General features: G+C 36.5%; 2 protein-coding genes across 7 annotated transcripts in view; one reads left to right on the forward strand and one right to left on the reverse strand.

Moving 5' to 3' along the window:
• Positions 1 to 12,405, forward strand: part of LOC309624392 (uncharacterized protein) — a 133,687-nt gene extending 121,282 nt beyond the window's left edge. Inside the window, exon 5 of the mRNA XM_082382569.1 lies at positions 7,767 to 12,405. Within this exon, the coding sequence (XP_082238695.1) occupies positions 7,767 to 7,809 (43 nt within the window). The 3' untranslated portion in view covers positions 7,810 to 12,405. The remainder of the gene's footprint in view (positions 1 to 7,766) is intronic.
• Positions 1 to 20,996, reverse strand: part of PDE4D (phosphodiesterase 4D) — a 1,112,988-nt gene that overhangs the window by 981,752 nt on the left and 110,240 nt on the right. The window lies entirely within an intron of this gene.

The following is a 20,996-nucleotide window of genomic DNA, read 5'->3' on the forward strand; positions in this document are numbered from 1 at the left end:
GCCTGTTCCAATTCTTATCTTCCCTCATTTCTCCATCGACCACTGCTTTCATTTTAAACATGTCTTCCTGCCTCACTTGATTCACTCCAGATGCTCCTGATTTTCCTCTCACCTTCCAGACTTTTTTCTCTGATTCTCAGGGTCCTTTCCTTCCCTCCATTCCTAAGACAAGGTGTTTCCTGACATCTACTCTCTCTGCATCTCTGCCTCTCATGCTGGGATGCATTACAAGGCTGTGTGGTATGCAAAAGCACATCTACAGCCTCAAGAAGAACACGGTATGCTTGAATATTAGTCATTGTATTAGTATATTTGACTACAGCACCCTTGGACACAAGCAGAATTCTACTATTTCAGGTCAGCAAATTTTATTTTTTAGCCCCCTAAATAGAAAATACATGCAGTGAGCGATTGGAAAGTGCAGTACTCTAGAGCTGTTGGAGAACCAAGAATCACTATCTCTGTAACCGGATCAATGAACTAACGCACTGTTAGGATCACAGATGGCACTCAAAGCCCCTGAACATAGGATGACAAGTGCCTTTCTAGAAGAGCAGGTCAGTTTTTGAAAACAAACAAGTTGTTGTCTTTTTTTTTTAATAAACCAGTGTGTTTTCCTAATTTCATTTTACATTGAACACATACACACACACTCTGTCTCACACACAAACACACACAAAGCCTTTGGCTCCCTCAAGTTGATTAAACTTCCTACCACAATTGTACTTGGACAAATGTCCTATTTACAAACATGAAACTCTGTTTAGTTACATTTCCCATTGAAGTTAGTCTGAAAACAGCAACAAGTTTAGAGATTCAGACTTCAGAAAACTCAGTGTCACTCTCTATTTATTGCTTCAAAAATATATTTATTCTAAATTATAGCTTCAGTTGGAAATATTGAGAGGTGGTCAAAAACAGTAATGGTTGGAGCAAAAGGTTGTAAGTGGCAAAAATGCAAAAGATAAAGGAAATGCAGAACAATCTCGAAGCAGAGGGCATGTCACAGGGAATCTGATGGCTCGAAATAACAGAGCACAGCCCCCAACCACAACTAGATAAATTGAAGTGAGCACAGTTGGCCACACATTTAGAAGGTATGTATTGATGCTCCTTTAAAAACATAGGTTTTCAATCACTGTGGAGATACAAATAAGCCTGTCTTGATGTCCACTGAATGGAAAAATCCTGACAAATAGCTCCCTGAAAACATCTCATTGAATATATAATATTTAAACCAATTTTGAAAACAGTTTGAAAGTTAAAAAGCTCAGAGAAAGAAATCTTGGCTGTGAGCAATGCTTCAAAAACACAATCAAACAGGCAGAGAAAAAGACTGCATGAAGCATCATCAAGGTTTGTTTCAGAATCACCACAGGAGGCAGAACTACAGAGACAAGGGCAGTTTGGTGGAGCACGGTGTGCTTGAATCTGTTTTGATTCAAAAACAGGCAACCAAGATGACAATGTGTATTTTTACAAGGCAAGCCATTGTTGAACAATCAAGAACCTGAAGATAAACTGGATTTTTACCTAATATTAGGACGAACGCTCACATACAAATGATCTAACTACTTTATTAGTCACCTACACTTATAATGGAGTCTGTCGAGGCACGTTATTTGCTAAAGTACTTGAAGGTAGAACTGGCGAAGAAATCTTCAACAAAATATAAGCAATTTAGTTAGCGTGATATTGACTAGAAAAAATGTTGGACTCAAATCCATGTTAAGGAAGCCTTTGAAAGCACTAATATGCACAAAAGACATTATGCCCCTCACTGTGCCAGCAACCAATGATTTAATCTTTCATCCAAAATATTTTTAAGATCCTACTATGCCAACCACTATGCTAGGATTCAACACTGAATAAAACAGACATACGCTAATCCTTATAATATTTGCATTTACCAAGAGACAGCTTCAAAGGTTTTCTTTTTTTTTCCTTGATTTTTCTCAGGCTCTTGAACAACTTAGTAAAACTGGATAATTTTGCAAAATACAGTATTTTTAATATTCTTCATTTTAGATAAAATTGTAATACAATGAGAAGAGACTTAGAAAGCTTACAATACTACCTAAATGCATTCTTACTCAAGAAAAAAATAGTACCCATGGTTAGAGTTTTTTAATCCAGTCATACATTAGTTTATTTTCATGCAAATAACAAAGACATTATGATAAAACAAACAAAAACCCTAAATGTTATGAGTTAATTTATTGTTCACACTTCTAACAAATTGCAGGTCACATGGGATTGTTTATTTTAGCAGATTTCCCCCCTAACGTTTGAACCCCATGATTCAACTACTCCAAGGTAAAATTATGGTGATGGTTTTTACAGAGTGTGACAAATTGTAACATGGAATAGAAGTTTGAGAGTTAAAAAGAGATATCAGAAGGTGAATAATTTGTGGCTCAGTCATTTACATGTGACAAAAAGACAGCATTAGTCACAAAACAAAGATCATTATTCATATTTCCTTGTTGAAAATGTCCTTTATGAATATTTTCATAGGAGTGTAAAAAAAACTAACCGGTGGATCAGAGACTCTTTGTCTCCTACTAGACAAGTAGACAAGTGAGCCATCGACTCAACAAGCAGATGATCTCATTCAAACTTTTGTCAAGAGCAGCCTGACAACATGGCATCATCTTTCCTTTTGTGATTCTGACTTGCTCCTCATATACAGCTCGTGTCTTTAAGAATGATTTTCTGAGTACCCATACGTATCTGTGAATTTGCCTCCTTCGAATAAGGTGACTCCAAGACAGACAAGAAAAAGTATAGATATGCTGAACCCAAAATACATGATTAGCTGCCTTTAATTTAGCCCTATTATACATGAAAGTGATCAACTCAATGAATAAAAACGTAGGGACTCATCTTTTAGTCATTACTTTCCCTCAACACCTACAAGAATCCGTCAGCCATTCCTTTCAGCTGTTACTTCAGTTTTTACTTCTGGCCCCATGCAACTCATTTGCCACACAGCAGGCTGAGGAATCATTTAAAAATCTAAATCAGATCATTAATCCCCTTGCTTAAAGTCCTCAATATTTGCTGGGGCATTGAAAATAAAATTCACTTCTTGGTATGGTCTGCCAAGCCCCTGTTCACTCTTTGAACTTCATTCTGTGCCATGATTCCCTACCCTCCTTTTGTTCTCCATAGTAGCTTCCTCACATCCGGAGGCCTTCACAGGTGTGATTTTTTTTGCCCAGATGACTTGTTCCCCAGCTCTTAGCTCAACTGTATCCTCCTAGTTACTCAAAAGCTTCTTAGACCATGCCCTCTCACTCCCCCACCACTCCTGAGTTCATCATTATGTTTTGCTTCCATCCTAGTACTTACTTTCTGAACAATCCTGTCCATTTTTTGAATTCTTGCCTATTGTTGCTTTCCCTCTTACCGGACTATAAGCTCCAAGATGGGCTTTGCCTGTTTCAGTCACAGGCATACCCCTAGTGCCTGAAATGGTGTCTAGTGCATTCAGTAAAGAATTGTTGATTAAATAAATGAATCTCAATACAGCATAATCTTGCCCATTAATGAATGAATCAGGAAGAAATTTAAGTGTGACTAGATCATGGAGTAGAACGAAGAATCTACACATATTTTTAAAAAAATAAAACACCTGATACTAAAGAAATGTTGCACTTTGAAGTATGCCGCCAAAGAACCTGGGTTAAAACTTTGATCTCCTCTGTGATTCTGGGTTCATGAATGAGTTGGAAAATTCTGAGGATCTATGCTCTGTATTCTATCCCTGATAATATCATGCTCTTTCACGGCCTCAACTGTCATTCATTTCTAAGCAGAGGACGCTTAAATATTCCTCTCATCTCTCATGCTCTATCTGCCCAAACACAACATTATTCCTCAAAGTCAGACCCTCTTCCTCTGCTCCTTATCTCTGTCAGGCTGGTAGCCTTCGAGGAATTCTCTTTGCATCTTTCCTCTATCTTCTGTGTTTCTTCCCCTCCCCTCAACATGCACCTTGGCAAAATTCTTCAAATCAGTCCTTTGTTTCTGCAGCCACTACCCTGGGTCAGATGTCCTTCCTTGCCTGCCTAAACTATTGTTAAACTTTTATAATTGGTTTTCCTTAGTATAATTGTTCCCTCCTTCCAATCCATCCATCCCAAGTCATAGCTCTATTCATTTTACTCCCCAGCTCAAAATCTTCCATGGTTGCCACTGACTGCAGAAAATAATCCCAATCTCTTAAAAATGAGCACACTCCATAAAATGCCCCTGATTGATAACCCTCAACCACCCCCTGTCCTCCTCCAATTCTTTGCACGCATAACTCTCCGTGACTCAACATTCTACAGACTTTATTTTTTTTTAACCTCTGATCTTTGCTCTCAATATTATCTCTGCCCAGTGTGCCCTTTCCCATGATCCCTGCATTCTGGACACCTAATACCTGTTGATTTGTTGAGTAAATAAACCTCTGTCTTTGTTTCAAGGTCAAGCCTTTGGCAACTTCTCCATAAAATCTTCCCCAATCCCTTTAGTCAGACTACCCTCTCCCTTCTCTAGGTATCTATTGTACTTGATAATTCTATTTCAGTATAGTAAGCACACTCTGCTTTCCAGTATAACTAATTGGGTACATATCAGTCCTTCCCGCTAAACTGAAATTTCCTTTATGGCTAGGACTATGGTTAATCCATTAAGAATCCTTCTGTAGCACCAGCTAGTTAAACTGAAGGCAACTGTTGAAGTTGGGATGAGAGTACAGTGTTTGTGGTGGTGGTAACAGCGAGGATGTGGTAGACAAGGTGAGTTGTGCATGTGATAGTGGTGGGATGGAAGCCCCAGCACTATCCTCAGTGATGTGGAAACCTGTCATACTGTGAATTATATTCTCAATTTTGGCTACCTAAAATCCTTAATCAACCCAGGTAAATGCACCAAGGAGCTCTTAGACCATAACTGGAGGTTATATAATCATTCCAATCTTCACCCATTAATGTCTAAAGTGCTTGGTTGAAGCATTGGGTAGGAGTCAAGAGCAATTGATCTAATTAATTCCCCTATCCTTAAGCCCCAATCACACAGACTTCTCCTCAATAACCAAGACCCAAATTGTGCTGAAAAATTTGGTTAATAACCAGGATCAGTGGAGCTGAAAACGGTAAACCAGATACTTCCAATGAAACAATCATTCCTATATTCAGAATAAAAACCTATAGTCAAGTTTTGAAACCAGTATAAGCCAAACCTTAAATAGCTACACAATTTAAAAAATAAACACACTCCACAATCATATCTTATTTATAGATAATGTGGCACCTTAAAATTCAATGCTTTGTTGAAAATGGGTGTAGAACATAAAAATGTAGTGGACAATTCAAACCGTTCACATTTTCTTTCTAAAAAGAGAATATTTCCTTATATTCAGAGATATGTATCTTCTTTGATGTCTTTAGCATCTTTTGAAATGTATATGAGAAAAGGGGTATGGGATATCACTACTCGTAATTAAAGAAACTCTGCTTTATTCCATTGATACAGAAGAAGTCTTTTGATTGAACAAACATTAATTATGAACAAAAAACTTAAGTCTTTCATGTGGCAAATAGATCTTCAGGAAATCAAACATTGCAGGGGCTATTTGCTTTCCTTTATTTCACTACCACATCAGTTCCCATCACATCCTGCCATTGTGGAGCAAATCAAAACAAAAGCCAGGAAATCACAGTGGCCAAAAATTGGTGCAAGTCTGCAGGCTGCTGCAAACATTCAGAACAGCAGCAGTGAGAAACCCACAGATAACTTACATGTACATTCTCCCTTTAAATCTGTGTTTGAATCAAAACCAAAGTAGATTTCAATCAGTTAATCCTGCCTAATGGAAAAAGAAAAAATTCATGTACACAATTTCAATCTAACTCTTTACCTGCTGCTAAACCAGCACTTTTTACTGAAATTCCACATTAAAAAATTGTAAGATATTTAAGGTAAGAATACTTAACAGCAGTATCTCTCTTATCTGTGGTTTCACTTTCTGCAGTTTCAGTTGCCTGTGGTCAACTGAGGTCCAAAAATATTAAATGGAATATTAAACAATTCATAAGTTTTAAATTGCATGCCATTCAGAGTAGTGTGATGAAATCTGGTGCTGTCCCACTCTGTCCTGCCCAGGATTTCCAACCATCCATAGCATAATAGCTCAATGATTCAGGATCATCCAAAGCAGATGATCCTCCTTCTGACATATTACCAGAAGGTCAATAGTCGCCTAAAGCTACACAACAATCCCTACCTCATTCATTTCACTTCATCTCATCACGTAGGCATTTTGTCATCTTGGCATCATCACAAGAAGGGTGAGTAAAGTAAAATAAGATAGCTTGAGAGAGAGAGACCACACTCACATAACTTTGATTACAGTATATTACTGTAATTGTTCTATTTCACTATTAGTTATTGTCATTAACCTTTTACTGTGCCTAATTTATAAATTAATCTTGATCGTAGGTACGTATGTATAGGAAAAAACATAGTATATATAAGTTCAGTACTATCCACAGTTTCAAGCATCCACTGGGGGTCTTGGGATGTATCCCCTGTGAATAAAGGGGGACTACTGTACTAAAATACCTATCCAAATTATGACAAATCTGGATCTATGATGAGGATGGATAAAAGCAAATAGTATGTCTTACAGTAAGAGAGACAGAGAGAAACTACTGATCATTCACTAAAGGTTAAAATAAGGAATTATTTAGCTCAGGGACAAAACGGTCAAAACCTGATGTAATTATATATATATAGGAAGTATACAATAGACTATCAGTGAAGTTGAAGCAAATTATAAGAAAAATAAAATCAGCTTTATTTACTAGCTATTACCTTTAGAGGCTATAACGAAGCATCAATATTTTACTATCGGTTAGTGAGAGACACGATAAATTGTCTTTTTAATAGGGCCTTGGAAATAGAAGAATTTGGTAATTCAGGGAAATACAGTAAAATCTTATTATAGATTGAGCTATATTTAAGAAAAATGATGACTCTTTTGAAGATAGTAACCAATAGAATTAGTGACTTATTGGGAAGAACATAAGTCTATTCCTCTTTAAACCGTGGTAAGTTGACATTTATCCATTTCATTTGATCAATGTGTATAGTCACACTGAATAAATCAGGCTTTTTACTTTGGCAAAACTTACTACATCATTTCTATTTCTCTCTCATGTATTTATCTGTAGAATTACAATATTATTTTAAACTTCCCTTTCATGACCTCAAAACAGTATTTTCTGAGCCATTCTATAATCTCAAAGGGTAAGACAGTCTACAGAGAGTTATTTGTTCTCAGTAGGAAAGATGCTCATTCTCACGATATGTTACCTTGGTGTCATATAAAACACATTGTGGGCTTTGGAATAGTACAATCCCATGTTCAAATCCTACCCTTTCTAGGCAAATCACTAACCCTCTCGGAGTTGCTTCCTGTACAGTTTGGGATAACTTACTGGGTAAGATAGTTGTGAAAAGTAAATGAAAGCACCTGTCATACAGCTTTCCACAGAGTTGTCATTCAAATATATGATTTTTCCCTCTTTGCTACTTTTTCATGGGTCCTTTTAGGTGACAGTGTAAAGCAGGAGATATTGCAGAAGCTTGTGAAACTTTGTTGCTGTTCAGAGCTCCTCAAAAAAGAAAAACTACATCCATCTTTGAAATCTATATTGCATATTTCAAAGAACTGCAGGTCTCCTTCTTGAAAAATCTTTATGTCTTTGCAGGCAGGTCAGCAGAAAACTTAATATGGCATCATTTTGTGGATAACCCATGGTCATCATCACCAAATAAAACATCTCTGTATCAAGCATCTGACTCTCCTGAAAGTGCCATCGTGATAAGAAATCATCTCCAGATTTGGCAAGACAAATGTCTGTATCCACGTCTGCACACAGTGTCTCTTTCCCAAGATACTTTCAATTGAGTCTCTACCCGCTGAGATCTACGTATCACTGGCAAAGTGCCTCACCTTTCATCTGTGCTGTTTTTTGGTAAAGCACTAATTTTCCTTGAGAGACTGGCAGAATTTCCTTTCACTGTTATATTCTACCTTTGGTTGTATACTGAGAACCAGAACATAAAAATCCCCAGCAATTTATCTTGAATGTCTGATAACCACCTCATAAATGATCGCTTTGGGTTTTGAAGAGCTTTGCAATAGGAATTTCAAAGACAAGACATTCAAACCTCTCTTCAAAAGTCAGTGTTGATGGTTCTACAAGAAAGTAGATGCCTTGGTTATCCTACCACTTTTATACTCCAGGACTCAAAAATATAGTCTCAAAAAGAATAAGATGGTACATTTTATGTTGTACATTTTTTTTACTATAATAAAAATAGAGTGAATGATACTAGGTAGCTATAAAATCTGATAAAGTCAAGTAATTGCCATTAGCCTAACCATTAATCTCAGTATTAATTTCGCCCACCTGACAGGCAGATGTGTCCATCATTCTTGATGACACCCTAAGCACTTAGAGATTCTGCCCATTAGCAAGCTGAAAACTGGTGTGGGCTTTTTGGAGAGGGGCATTTTCACACCATCTGGATAAGTCAAAGGGTCATGTAAGATCACAGTCATCAATACAATGTCTAGAATCAGTGGTGAAAGCAGAGCAGAGAGAGGAATTTGGCAATAGGCATGTGAGAAAAAGACACAGAGTTTGTTTCCAGTTTTTTTTCTCCAGTAAAAATATTTCTAGGGTAGGTTCTTGGATGAAATAAAAAATAATATATATTGTTGGCTCAGAGTCCTTTTCATGAGCTATAGATAAAGGACTACAAAGTTTCAAAGAAGTCTTGAGACTCCTTTCTTCCCTGGTAGACTATATCATACTATCTCAGAAGATAAGTAGGAACTTCCTGGGTAAAAAAGATGTGAGAAGGGCAATAATGTGGGGAGAAGTGAATAGGAAGAGCATATACACAAAAGTAAGAATCATGCAAATTAAGGATAGTTTCAGGGGATGGTAGAGTTCAAGGTTTTTAGAAATATGGTTATGGGTGGGGAGTGTATTAATTTCCCACTGTCTCTATAAGAAATCACCACAAACTTAAAAGTGTAAAGCAGCACAGATTTATTCTCTTACAGTTCTGGAGGTCAGAAGTCCAAAATTAGTGTTAGCAGGCTTGGTTCCTTCTAGAGATACCAGGTGGGAATCCATTCTTTTCCTCTCCCAGCTTCTAGAAGCTACCAACGTTCCTCAGCTTGTGGCCACATCATACCAATTTCTACTTCTATTGTCACATTACATTCTTACATCTCTCACCTTCTTGCCTCTCTCTTATAAGGCCTCTTATGATTATATTTAGGATCCACCTGGATAACTAAGGAGCATATCTCCACCTCAACATCCTTAAATTAATCACATCTGCAAAGTTTCTTTTGCCATGTGAGGCCATATACTCACAGGTTCCAGAAATTATGATGTGAATGTCTTTGGGGGCCCTTATGCAGCCTACCACAGCTGGTAATAAAAATTATGATAATATCTAACATTATGATGTGGTAGTCACTACACTAGGCAATTTACCTGCATTATGTAGCCATTTCTCTTTCTCTGAAAGATGGGAATGATTAAGGATAATATTTAAAATGTTTAGAAACATATATCAAGGCATTGAGCAATGAGATTGGATTCCAGACATAGTCCTGGAGCTCTCACTTCTGCATAGCTCTTCCTCTGCTGGATCCAGAGAGTTCCACATGGTCCTAGGAAAGCAGTCAGGAACTCCATGCTGTGCTATGTGAGCTTACTGATCGAATTGATAGTAGCTTACTGCACACATATTGGAGGCAGGCCCACTGCTAAGTATTTTACATACTTTATCATATTTAATCCTTACTTTAACCTTCCTGGGGAGAGACTGTTATCTCCATTTTACAGATGAAGAAAATAAGGCTCAGAGAAGTTAAATAACTTGCCCCTGTTCATACTGAGACTCACTATGACAACAGGACCCAAACTCTGTGGGATTGTAAACCCCCTCTTCCTTCCATCAGGTTACACTGTGTCTTATTCCAAAATCCAAAATAATAATACTATCTAGAGATACTTAAGGATCATCAAACCAAAACGATGGTCCGTATAATAAATTACATATTAGATTTGTGAAAATAACATAGCGGGTTCTTCTTTAATGACAGAAGTTAGCATGGTCACCTCTGCTCCCCAACAGAGAGGGTCCAATCATTAAATCAAATAACCAAGCTAGTTCTTGGGGGGGAGGGGGGGCCAGTAAGGCTCATTCCAGTGTTTGCATTGCCAAAGGAATCTCAGTGATATCATGTGTGCCTCCCAAGTATGAGGCTTGACACAAGGAAGTCTTTGGTGTTTTAAATCTCTACCATTGGCCATTCTACTGGTGCCAATGTAACATTCCCAGCACATTCAAACTGTGAATTTTTTAATATTACACAACAAATAAAATTAATTATACTCTTCTCAGTTTGCTTGGGCCTACAGAATTTAACAGACATCAAATATATGACACCAACTGATGAGTTTCAAAATAAAGTTTAGCTGGAAATATTACAGTCATCATCTTTCATCATTGCTTGGAAATATCATATTCATTTTTGTTTGATGTGCAACAAATGAATTTATTCATGTGAAACTGTTGGATTTTTTGTTAGTTTTCTGAAAAAATAATTATTAAAAAAAGAGAAATCAACTGCAAATTCATAGGATAAACATGGCTCTAAATATTTCAAATAACGTGTTATCAATGGATCCAGGCACAAATGTCCTATGACATGTGCACACACCCTCGTATAGAACATAACAGTGTGAGGACCCACCAATCAGTGCCTTCAAGTTAAAATAAGGAGGAAATTTTGTTTATTTTCAGCAACATCTGGTCCCCTGACATATGGTAATTCCTACATTAAAAAAAAAAAAAAAGGATATGAGCTCATCAGCAGAGTGAATCACAATAACAAACAAGGTGGCTGATGAGACAGTAAAAAGGTGTTGGTAAATTTACACACCACATTAACCTAATGATTTATTCCACTTTCTCTGCAAATGCCCGTGAATACATCCGAAAAGCCATATATATATTCATACCTTCAAAATCTTTTTTAAAAGAACGTTGGAGAAGTCATAAAATTCACAGAATTTTGGAAAAGAAATGAACAAATCCTGAGTCTCCTTTATGACCTGACACTGAGTCAGTGCCGTCTCCCCACCAAGAGGACCTAACAAGGGCTTCTGTTCCCCAGTTACCCTTGTGTCCTTACAGGCCTAGGTGCCCACCTCTGTGGGGATGAAGTAAATCTGGTCAATGAACCCTGACTTGGACATTTCAGGGTCCTTTGGTTTACTCAAACCAAACAGTACTTTGTTTATAAATGGTCTTAAAATTTCATTCATGCCCAGGAGGGTGGGAGCAAGGGAAGGAGAGAGAAAACATGAAATACATGCAAAATCCCAAATGCATACTATTTCTAAATATTTGATCTTATGATAAATCTTAACATTATCTCTGGCTGCAAGGGTGAGAACTCATTATGAGATGTTATCAGAGACCAGAAGAATCCCACGCACTTCAATTAGCTAGATGCGAGGTTACTTCAGATAGGATTTTATGGTTCTCCATCACAGCACAAAACCAAAGCAAGAATGTATACGTAATAATACTATCTTGTGGGTAGGGATGGAGAGAGAAGAAGCCATTACAAAATTCTGAAGGTGAGGGAACCAGAGTATACTATAAGCATTATGAGTTAAAATGTTTAGCACCTAAAAACTAATTTTAATAGATGTATAAAGTACAGAACTAAAAAGCTCATTTGAACATTTCCCCAAACCATTTTTATAACATTTCAATGGGGAAATAAAAGACAAGCATTGTTATTTTCATTTTATAGGCAGTAGATGTTCACATAAAGTTTTAAGGTTCGTGAGTTGTCCCTAATTTGTTTCCGTTTCAAATGAGAGATTAATGCATTAATTTATAATTGGCTCTTACTAACACTTGTAACATATCTTTTCTACTTCAGGCCCATTTATTCATTAATTTACTCATTCATTGGTCCTATTAATATTTATTAGTACCTATGCTGTGCCAGTGGCTATGCCATGTCTCAAAACTTCAAGGCTGAACAAGAGGGAGAATTCTCTCTGCCCTCGTGAAGTTTCTAGTAAAAGAGAGAAGACATATATTGGACAATGATCCCCAAAATAACTAATAGATTAATTAAATAAAATGAGTGTTACAAAGGAGACGTACAACACATTATGAAAGCATATAACTCCTAACCCATTTATATACAGTATTTTTCAGCTGAAGAAATCAAAGCTAGTATTGAAATATGGAACATAGCTATCCAGCTTTTATTCTGATGGTTTTTATTCTTCAAGTGATTTCTTTTTTATTTTTATTTATTATTTATTTATTATGTTCATTCTTGGCTGTGTTGGGTCCTCGCCTCTGTGCGAGGGCCCTCCCCAGCTGCGGCGAGTGGGGGCCACTCTCCATCGCGGTGCGCGGGCCTGTCACCATCGCGGCCCCCCCCCGCTGCAGAGCAGAGGCTCCAGACGCTCAGGCCCAGCAGTTGTGGCTCACGGGCCCAGTCGCTCCGCGGCATGTGGGATCCTCCCAGACCAGGGCCCGAACCCGTGTCCCCCGCATTGGCAGGCAGACTCTCAACCACTGCGCCACCAGGGAAGCCCCAAGTGATTTCTTGAACAACACTAAAAGATCTTAAGACAACTACTTTGTTTTAGTGTTATGGTTATCAAATTGATCTGAAATAAAATTTTACATCAAAAATTAGACATCATATAATCAAAATGAAATATAAATGATGTGCTTATATCACCATTATTTTTAAGATTTGGGAAAAATTAGTTGCTTCCACTTTTTTTTTTTTCTTGCAGGTCATATTCAGTTTTGAAAAAGCCCATATAAAACAAAGTTCTTACTACCTATGTCTAAGATGTCTGTGGCCCTGAAACCATGTAATCCTGTGTTTTTAATTAACCCACACCAAAATACTTATTTATAATTTCTGAATTTTAAGATGCTTTCTAGGCTAATCAAAAACCCATAGATGTCCTTTCCTCAGCAGTAAAATTATAATAGCCACAAGGAGGAACTTCTGCTATTGTACTGAGGTTCCTTTCATTCTCTTTTGGATGATGACAAATAAACAGAGCCAGGTGAAGTACAATGGCTGCTCAGGACACCCCACTTGACGTTCTTGAACATAATACTTGCTGTAGAAAATAAATTCTGAAAATATTGTAAGTTCTATACTTTTATCATTCGTTTCTAAACACATAGATTTTGAATGCCAAATCGACTCTACCCACCAAACTGGAAACACTTCCTCTTTCAAGTTGTCTAGTTGTCTTTGTTTCTTGAGGTGAATTCTTTAAGTTTCACAAGTCCAAGACTACTGGACTCATTTATCTATCTGTAGCTTCCCTCCGCCACAAGGTTCATATTTTATCAAGATCTAAGCAAAATTCTCTTTTGAATTTTTCTAATGTAAACACTTATAGCTCACCACACACACACACAAAGCCATGCCTCTTTTTGGGTACAAGCGTATTGTATAGAAGGACAATAGTGCTAACACGTCATGAGCAGGATGTGGCTGAGGCTTGATTTTCCCCCAGTGAAGTGGGATTTTATTATCCCATCTCTCAACTCTTTCACCAATTTCCTCTGTTAATAAAAGGTAAATGCTGACGAACCTGCTGGTTGGGTGGAGATCCCACCTGTGGACACAGAATGACATGGTCCTAGTTAAATTTGTGTATGGCTACAGTCATGTCATTTATTTCACTGTAACTTTGGCCAAATAAGTTAATCAACTTCTATTTTGGTTAAACTCAACCATTACTCAAAGTTTCACACTTTGTGGAAATTTTTTCCATGTGCTTAACCATTTAAATTGGCATTTTTGGTATGAGGTACTATTTAAAGAACAAACTATCCAATTGTACATTATTGGTATAGGTGATACTAGGTGTATGCATTCAAGACTAATGTTACATTATAATATAATGAACTACTTCTCTACAATGCCCCAGTCAGTCCCTAAGTAGTATGTCAGATAATAAACACTGGCCTTAACTCTCTCACATCACCCTAATTGTGTATTCTTGTTCCAATTACTTCAAGACTTTTGAGGAAATATTTTAAACAATGAGTTTTTCTTTCCTTCTTTAAGATTCTTACTTACTTACAATTAAGTGAACCTAGAATTTTAAGAAAAAAAAAATTCCCTTCTTACTTTGAAGTAGGATATTTTAATCATTTTAGCTGATTAAAATAAAAGCTTATGAAAGTTTCACTGACTTTGATTAGTCACTTGAGTTTTATGAATCAACTATCATTACTAGCTCTTTTAAAAACACCAACGATGAAGTCACAAACTGCTCTGAATTCTTATTCTGAGAAGTAATCACTCCATGAATAAAACTGTAGGATTATGAGATCTATAGACGGTATCTATATCCCACTGGTTGAAAAATGAAAATGTTTGTTCATGGTCTTGTGTTTGGCTTATTTCTTCGTAGAATTTTGTAGCTATAATCATTGTTCTGCACTGTATTCTTGTGGTACTGTTGTCCAGAGCCTCCATTTCTCTAGGGGAAAAATATGGGTCACTCCTTGTCATGTCTCAGTCACCCTCTAAGAGCAAGCGTACATAGAGAAAGCATAATTAATTCCTTTAGGCAACCAGAAACCCTTTTATGCCCTGCAGGGAAATATTAAAGACATATTACATGTTAGTCAATTTTAATGGTAACATTTGAAAATAACTGACTTCTAAACTAAAGGATACTCATCAAGACCCCATAAGCTTTTTCAGTTTAAGTTATTCTATCCTAAAGAAGCACATTTTACTCTATATCAAATGCTGTTCTCTTGCCTGGAAAAGTCTACCTGTAGGAAACAAACGAAACAAATTAAAACAAAAACTGTGGGGAGAAGGAATAAGGTTGAACACCTAACATGTTCATGGGAAACTCCAAAGTTTAACTCTGATCATAAAACATCCAGAATGCTGCAATATTCACGGATAACAAGAAGCAACTCAATATATGTATAAAGAGGTAATTACAGATGTGAAGTCATTATCAAAGATTAAGAAAGCAAAAAAAAGTTCAATCATTTAGGACATCACAAAGATCAACGGCATCAACAAATACAGCCGTATATTCTACATTGCATATCACTCAGCTTTCCCAGATTGGCAGCTCCTGTAGGGCAGGGACCAAACTACACACCTTTTCATTTAGCAGGATTATATTACAGTGTATATTACAGATGGCAAATATCTGTTCAATTTAGTTAAATAGCTGAGAAAAGGGATAGTATAAAATCACCGAGAAAACCACCTCATTAGTTTATGAATGACGTCTTTGTTGACACATACGTACTTCCCTTTGCTGCCTCATATAAGCTCCAAACTTGCAGCAGTGATGACAAATTTGCATAGGAGTCTGGGCAGAGGAGGAACAAGGTCAAGTCAGGGTGGCTACTGTCTCTGAGGTGTGCACATGTCAGATTGTGATTGATTATCTCATATCTTTCTTCAAACCAAAGATAAATAAATTATAAAAATTGGTTTAGGACAACCCAACTCATTCTTCTTCTCATTAATATTAAATGACTAAATTACACATATAATAAATATTATATATAATTATTATGCATAGTTTATATATATTATAAATATGTAATATTTATTATATGTGTTACATAACATAAATTATTATATAACTATATATAATAATTATACATATATTACACATTTTATAATACACAGCCATACATATATATACATACATACATATATATATATATATGAAGCTATGACTGTGTATTATAAAAATAGCCAGGTGCCATGCCTTCTTCTAAGCACCTTCATGTATTACCTCATCTCATCCACATAATAACTCTTAGAGATAGAAACTATTATTCAATAGGAGATAAGAAAATGCAAACAGCTTGAAGTTAAGTGCCTTCCCCAAGGTGACCCAGTTAGTAAGTGGCAGAACCAGGATTCAAAGCCAGGCAGCCTGACTACAGAGCTGGAGCTGTTAACCTCTATAATACAGTCTTCATGTCATACCATAGGGTGGAGGGACCACGGACAAAAGGTGGTAACACGAAGAAGCAAAATCAATTACAAGGAAGGATAAAAAGAAAGAAAGAAAAGTTTAACAGAGAAGCCAAGGCTGGGGTCGGGTGGTATTGGTGGGGAGAAGAAAGGAGAAGTGAGGAAGGGAAGAAAAGTGATGAAAGACTTCACTTTTATATACAAATACTAATAAACGAAAGCAATGCATGAACTGTGTCCTTGCTGTACAGTTTTTCCTAATAAAATTGTAGGGAGATGAGAAATCTTTCAGTCGCTGCTCATTGCCTTTCATCTCATCTCACCATAAAACTTGGGTAACTGCTGCATCAAAAAAAACTCATAAAAGAAAATACAAATTTACGTATGAATCATCCTCTCACTTCTACTCCTGAAAATTGCCTGACTTCTTCATTGTATTTAAGATATCGGGTCTCCCTTGAATGAATCCATCACAGCATTTTCTATCTCAGTTGAAAATACAAAAGGCCACTGGCCTGTATTAAACATTTTTTCCAAATGAGGTTTGTGTGCTGAGAATCAGAAGTTTATACTGAGACTCTCTGCTCAGAGGTCTGTCATAATGTAAATGACAGGGAAAGAAGGGAAACAACAGTAGCAGTGTAATCTGTCAAAAAAGTGTGGCCAAATACAGTGATCATTTTTTGTGCTCAATGGATTTCCCCTGGAAGAGAGACTGCAGACTGTTTGGAGTAGGGTTGGGGAGCTGTAAATGAGCTCTGCATAATCACAGAGTTTCTTCTTGTCTATACATCTATAATTTGAAAGCACAATGATATATTTTATAAGAGAAGTTAAGAGGCTCAGGTTCTGGGCTCTGCTCTCAATCTTGGGCAACCTACCTTATCTTTCTGGGCCTGAGTTCCCATATCTTTAAAATAAAGTATCCTTTTCAGTTTTTATAATCTATGACATTTCGTTTACAACCACCTTTGGTGAAAACCACTTTGCACATACAAGCTAGCATGTGTGCATGTGTTTGTTTGTGTGTATGTACACACACACATACACAGCTTGATATTATTAGGACTTTCTCTCTCCAGATAGAACTATAACTATTTTACTCACAGTCAGTACTTATCTAGCCTAAAAACGTCTTTGGATAGCACATTTAACATCTTACTAGGAAACTCATTTCAATGTCTAATAATGCCAACTGAAAAGAATTTTCTCACATGTATAAACAATTGATTTAGAACTGGGATTTCAGCCATATCTTAAGATGAATAAAAATGTTAAGTTCTCCTATGATTTAGATAGGTAATTGAATGTCAGCTTATATTTGATGAAACCAAACTCTTTATACAGAAGAAATTGGAAACTAAGAGACATTTAGATGATGAAGGTAAAAGCTTTCATAGCAAGCCAGGATTATCAGTGAAGATGTTATGTAAAATGGAAAAAAGACCAGTAATCAATCCAGCAAATATCCATAGATTTGTAACTTGAGAAGTAACAAAATACAAGGGTTAGGATATCCTCACCTTCACATAAAGTCATATAGGTCCTCTGCAATGAGGCATCTGAAGGTGTATATGTCTTAGAGGCCTAAATTTATGCCAGTGGCATTTAACCATGAAAAAATTTAAAAAAAAGAATGATATGGAATCAATAGAACTTGGCAACAAAATGAAACTGAGACTATAGATCCTGAGATACCAGCAGGGTATTTTCTTGCTCTTTCCAACCAGAACATTCTGCAGGGTCCCTCTTCTTTCACCCATCTATCAAAATTTAGTCTTCCTAGGTACACCCAGGAAAACAAGCTAGAAATATAGAAGTCATTCCTGACTCTTCTCTCTTTGTCACTCAGCATCCGACAGTCACCCAGTTGTGCTGATTTTTACTTTCTAGTTTTTTTTAATCTAATTTATCTTCTCTCCATTCTTACTACCTCGATAGAGGGTCTTATCTCTTCCCTTAGCTATGAAAACAACATTTTAGTCAATCTTTTACCTCTTAACTCTATTCTTCATGCAGCCAACAGAGCGATCTTTGAAGAACACAAATCAATCTATTAATACGTCCCCCCCCATGCTTAAAATACGTCAGTAGCTTCCAAGGCCTTTTCTCCTATCCCACTGTTAGCATCACATATGGGATTATTCCTGTGTGATCTGATGCCCCTCAGCCGATCCCTCGGGTCTCATCTGTCATTACTCCATGACTCATATTTGTTTTGTTTTAACAACACTAAAGTAAGTACTTGGATTCCTCCACATACCTGACCTTAGCTGATATGTCTGTGATTTCAAAATGCATTCTTTGCTCAGAAAAACCCATGCCTCCCTTCTTTAATCTTTTCCATATCAACGTGAAAAAGTCTTTCATATCTTTTAATATTCAGCTCTGGCAACACCTCCTCTCAGAAGCCGTTCCTCATTCACTTCCTCTTCCATACCACCTTTAGTTCTTTCCAACCCTGTGGTACTATCTCTGTGTTATACTTAGGACATTGTATTGTTCTTTTTTTTTTTTCTATGCTGGCTTCTCTCATTAGCTACCTGTGACATCACTAAGGGCAGAGAATATGTATTATTTGAATTGCACAGTGTCAAAAACTCCATAAATATTGACTAATTAATATAAATATGATACTGGATTGCAATCTCTAGTGTTTCATTAATGTCAAGTGTATTTAAATGGATATGGATATAGGTACTTATGACTGAAGTCATTTTTCACTTGAAGGAAATAGATGTCATATTTAGAGAGAAGTTATATAATTCCTGTCTCTAGATCTGGAACACAATATTACAACTGACTGCAATTGTGTTAATAGAAAGAAGAGCTTAACTTTGGCTATATATAGAAGGATTGATAGGCCCCTAAAACTGTATATAACATGTTTGTGTAAGTATGACTGTTCCAGAGAGAAACTTAGTAAGATTCTCCAAATCTGTTTCTTTATAGTTTGTTGGTTTTAAATCCTCTACTTAAAGTGTAGAAAATAGACAAGAAAATACACTGTGATTGACCCTCAGGTTAACCAAACCCATGGAAAAGCAAGGCATCAAAAATTGATGTTTAAAGGAAACTTGAAAAAAAAGGTGAGATTTTAAAGGCTCCTGAATGTATAGCTAAAGTTTTGAGCATTTTGAACTATGTTGATTATTCTCACTCGTGTCTCTTCGTAAAATTATTAAAACTCTACCTGAACATAATAAAAGTGAGCAATGTACTAAACTCTGGGCTTTCTTGTTTTTTTGCATTTGATCTGCTGATTTTATATTGAGAGAAATATTCTACAAGTGGTCTCTAAAACCAAAACAATGAAAAGTGAAAGAAAGAAAACATGTAAATGAAAGTAATATCCAGAGGAAATGTTGTCTATACTCTTAACTTGTCTCTTGAGGAAAGAGAAGATGGAATGAACTTAAGGGCTGCTAAAAAGCATTTCTACAAGAAGCTTTGTTATGGATTGAAGCTAAGTGAGAACTGATAAAAGAAAGATCATGAAAGTTAGAAACCCCCATAATAACATCTGCAAGTTTACTGTTAATAAAATAAAAGAGTTTATATTGCTAACCTAATTCCCCAATAATATTTTAGAGAAAAAAGCATAAGGCATATTGTCATCCATATGATAGATGCCACATTGTAACGCCATAGTATAAAAGTCCTGCTTGTTTATTTTTATGAAAGAAAATAAATCCCAAATCATATTTATTTATTGTTCTTGAACCCTGAACAGTTACTTATCTCAAACCTTTATGTATAAATATATACATTTATAAGGTGGTGTCACCTATACTGATACATTGTTTCTAGCCTCTTTGGGAAACTAGAAACATCAATGAAATGAGAAATTCTATTTTGGCATTGTCTAATATATATATATTTTGCAACAAAAATGTGCTTCCTGTATTCTGCATGATACTGTAATGGTACACACATGACAGGCATTTGGAAAAACCCATAAAACACTAGGAATTTTGCTAAGAATACCTACTTTTGCACTGTGGACATCTGAGAGCACTGGTGGCATGTGTTTGTGACCTCTGCACCACCTGGTTTCTTGAACTCTAGTAGCAACTTCCTGATTCCCTAACTTCAAGCTCTTGGAATGACTGTGTATGCTTTTAATTATTTGTATTATATACTGTCTTGTATGAAATTCCTAGAATTACTTCTGTTTCCCTGACTAATATGGCCATATGTATTTATTACCTCCCCCAGCTCAAATGTCATAAAGGGGAGAAAAGTACAAAACAAAACCATAATGGTAGTAAGGAATTGGAAGAGAGTCATCTGAAAACAGAAAATTTCGACAAACTTATAAAAGTCAAAGCAGATAAAGAAATGATAACTAATGAAACAGAGTAAACCATAGCTTGGAGTGTCTTGAGGGGATATAAGTAAGAGAGAGAGATTGATTTACACAAACAAAATGGCTCAGAATTCCAAACCACCAAGTACAATGCAGTCAGGAAAGAGAACAGAAGTGAAATGGGGAACTGGCAATAGGAGTAATAATTGTAAACCTCCCTGTGTAGAAGTAGCCACTACCCATCCTTGTAGGAAAGCAGACACCCACTAGTCAGGCCACTCTGCCATAGGGAAATATTTAAGGACTCTTTACTAGAAACGAAAAGTTCACTAAAATAAGTAAGTAAGTGAAAACAGTAATAGCTCCAGACAAAGGATCTCCACAATCTGGCATGTTGTGATCCCTCAATAAAACTGTCCATTCACAGCTCCATCACCCTAAAGCAAATTACTAGTCAGAGTCCGTTCAGTTTTTCATCTCTTGAACTTGAATAAAAAGATGATCCTGGGGCTTCCCTGGTGGCGCAGTGGTTGAGAATCTGCCTGCCAATGCAGGGGACAC

The sequence above is a fragment of the Balaenoptera borealis genome (assembly GCF_965194805.1).
Source record: "Balaenoptera borealis genome assembly, chromosome: 2".
Classification (NCBI taxonomy): domain Eukaryota; kingdom Metazoa; phylum Chordata; class Mammalia; order Artiodactyla; family Balaenopteridae; genus Balaenoptera; species Balaenoptera borealis.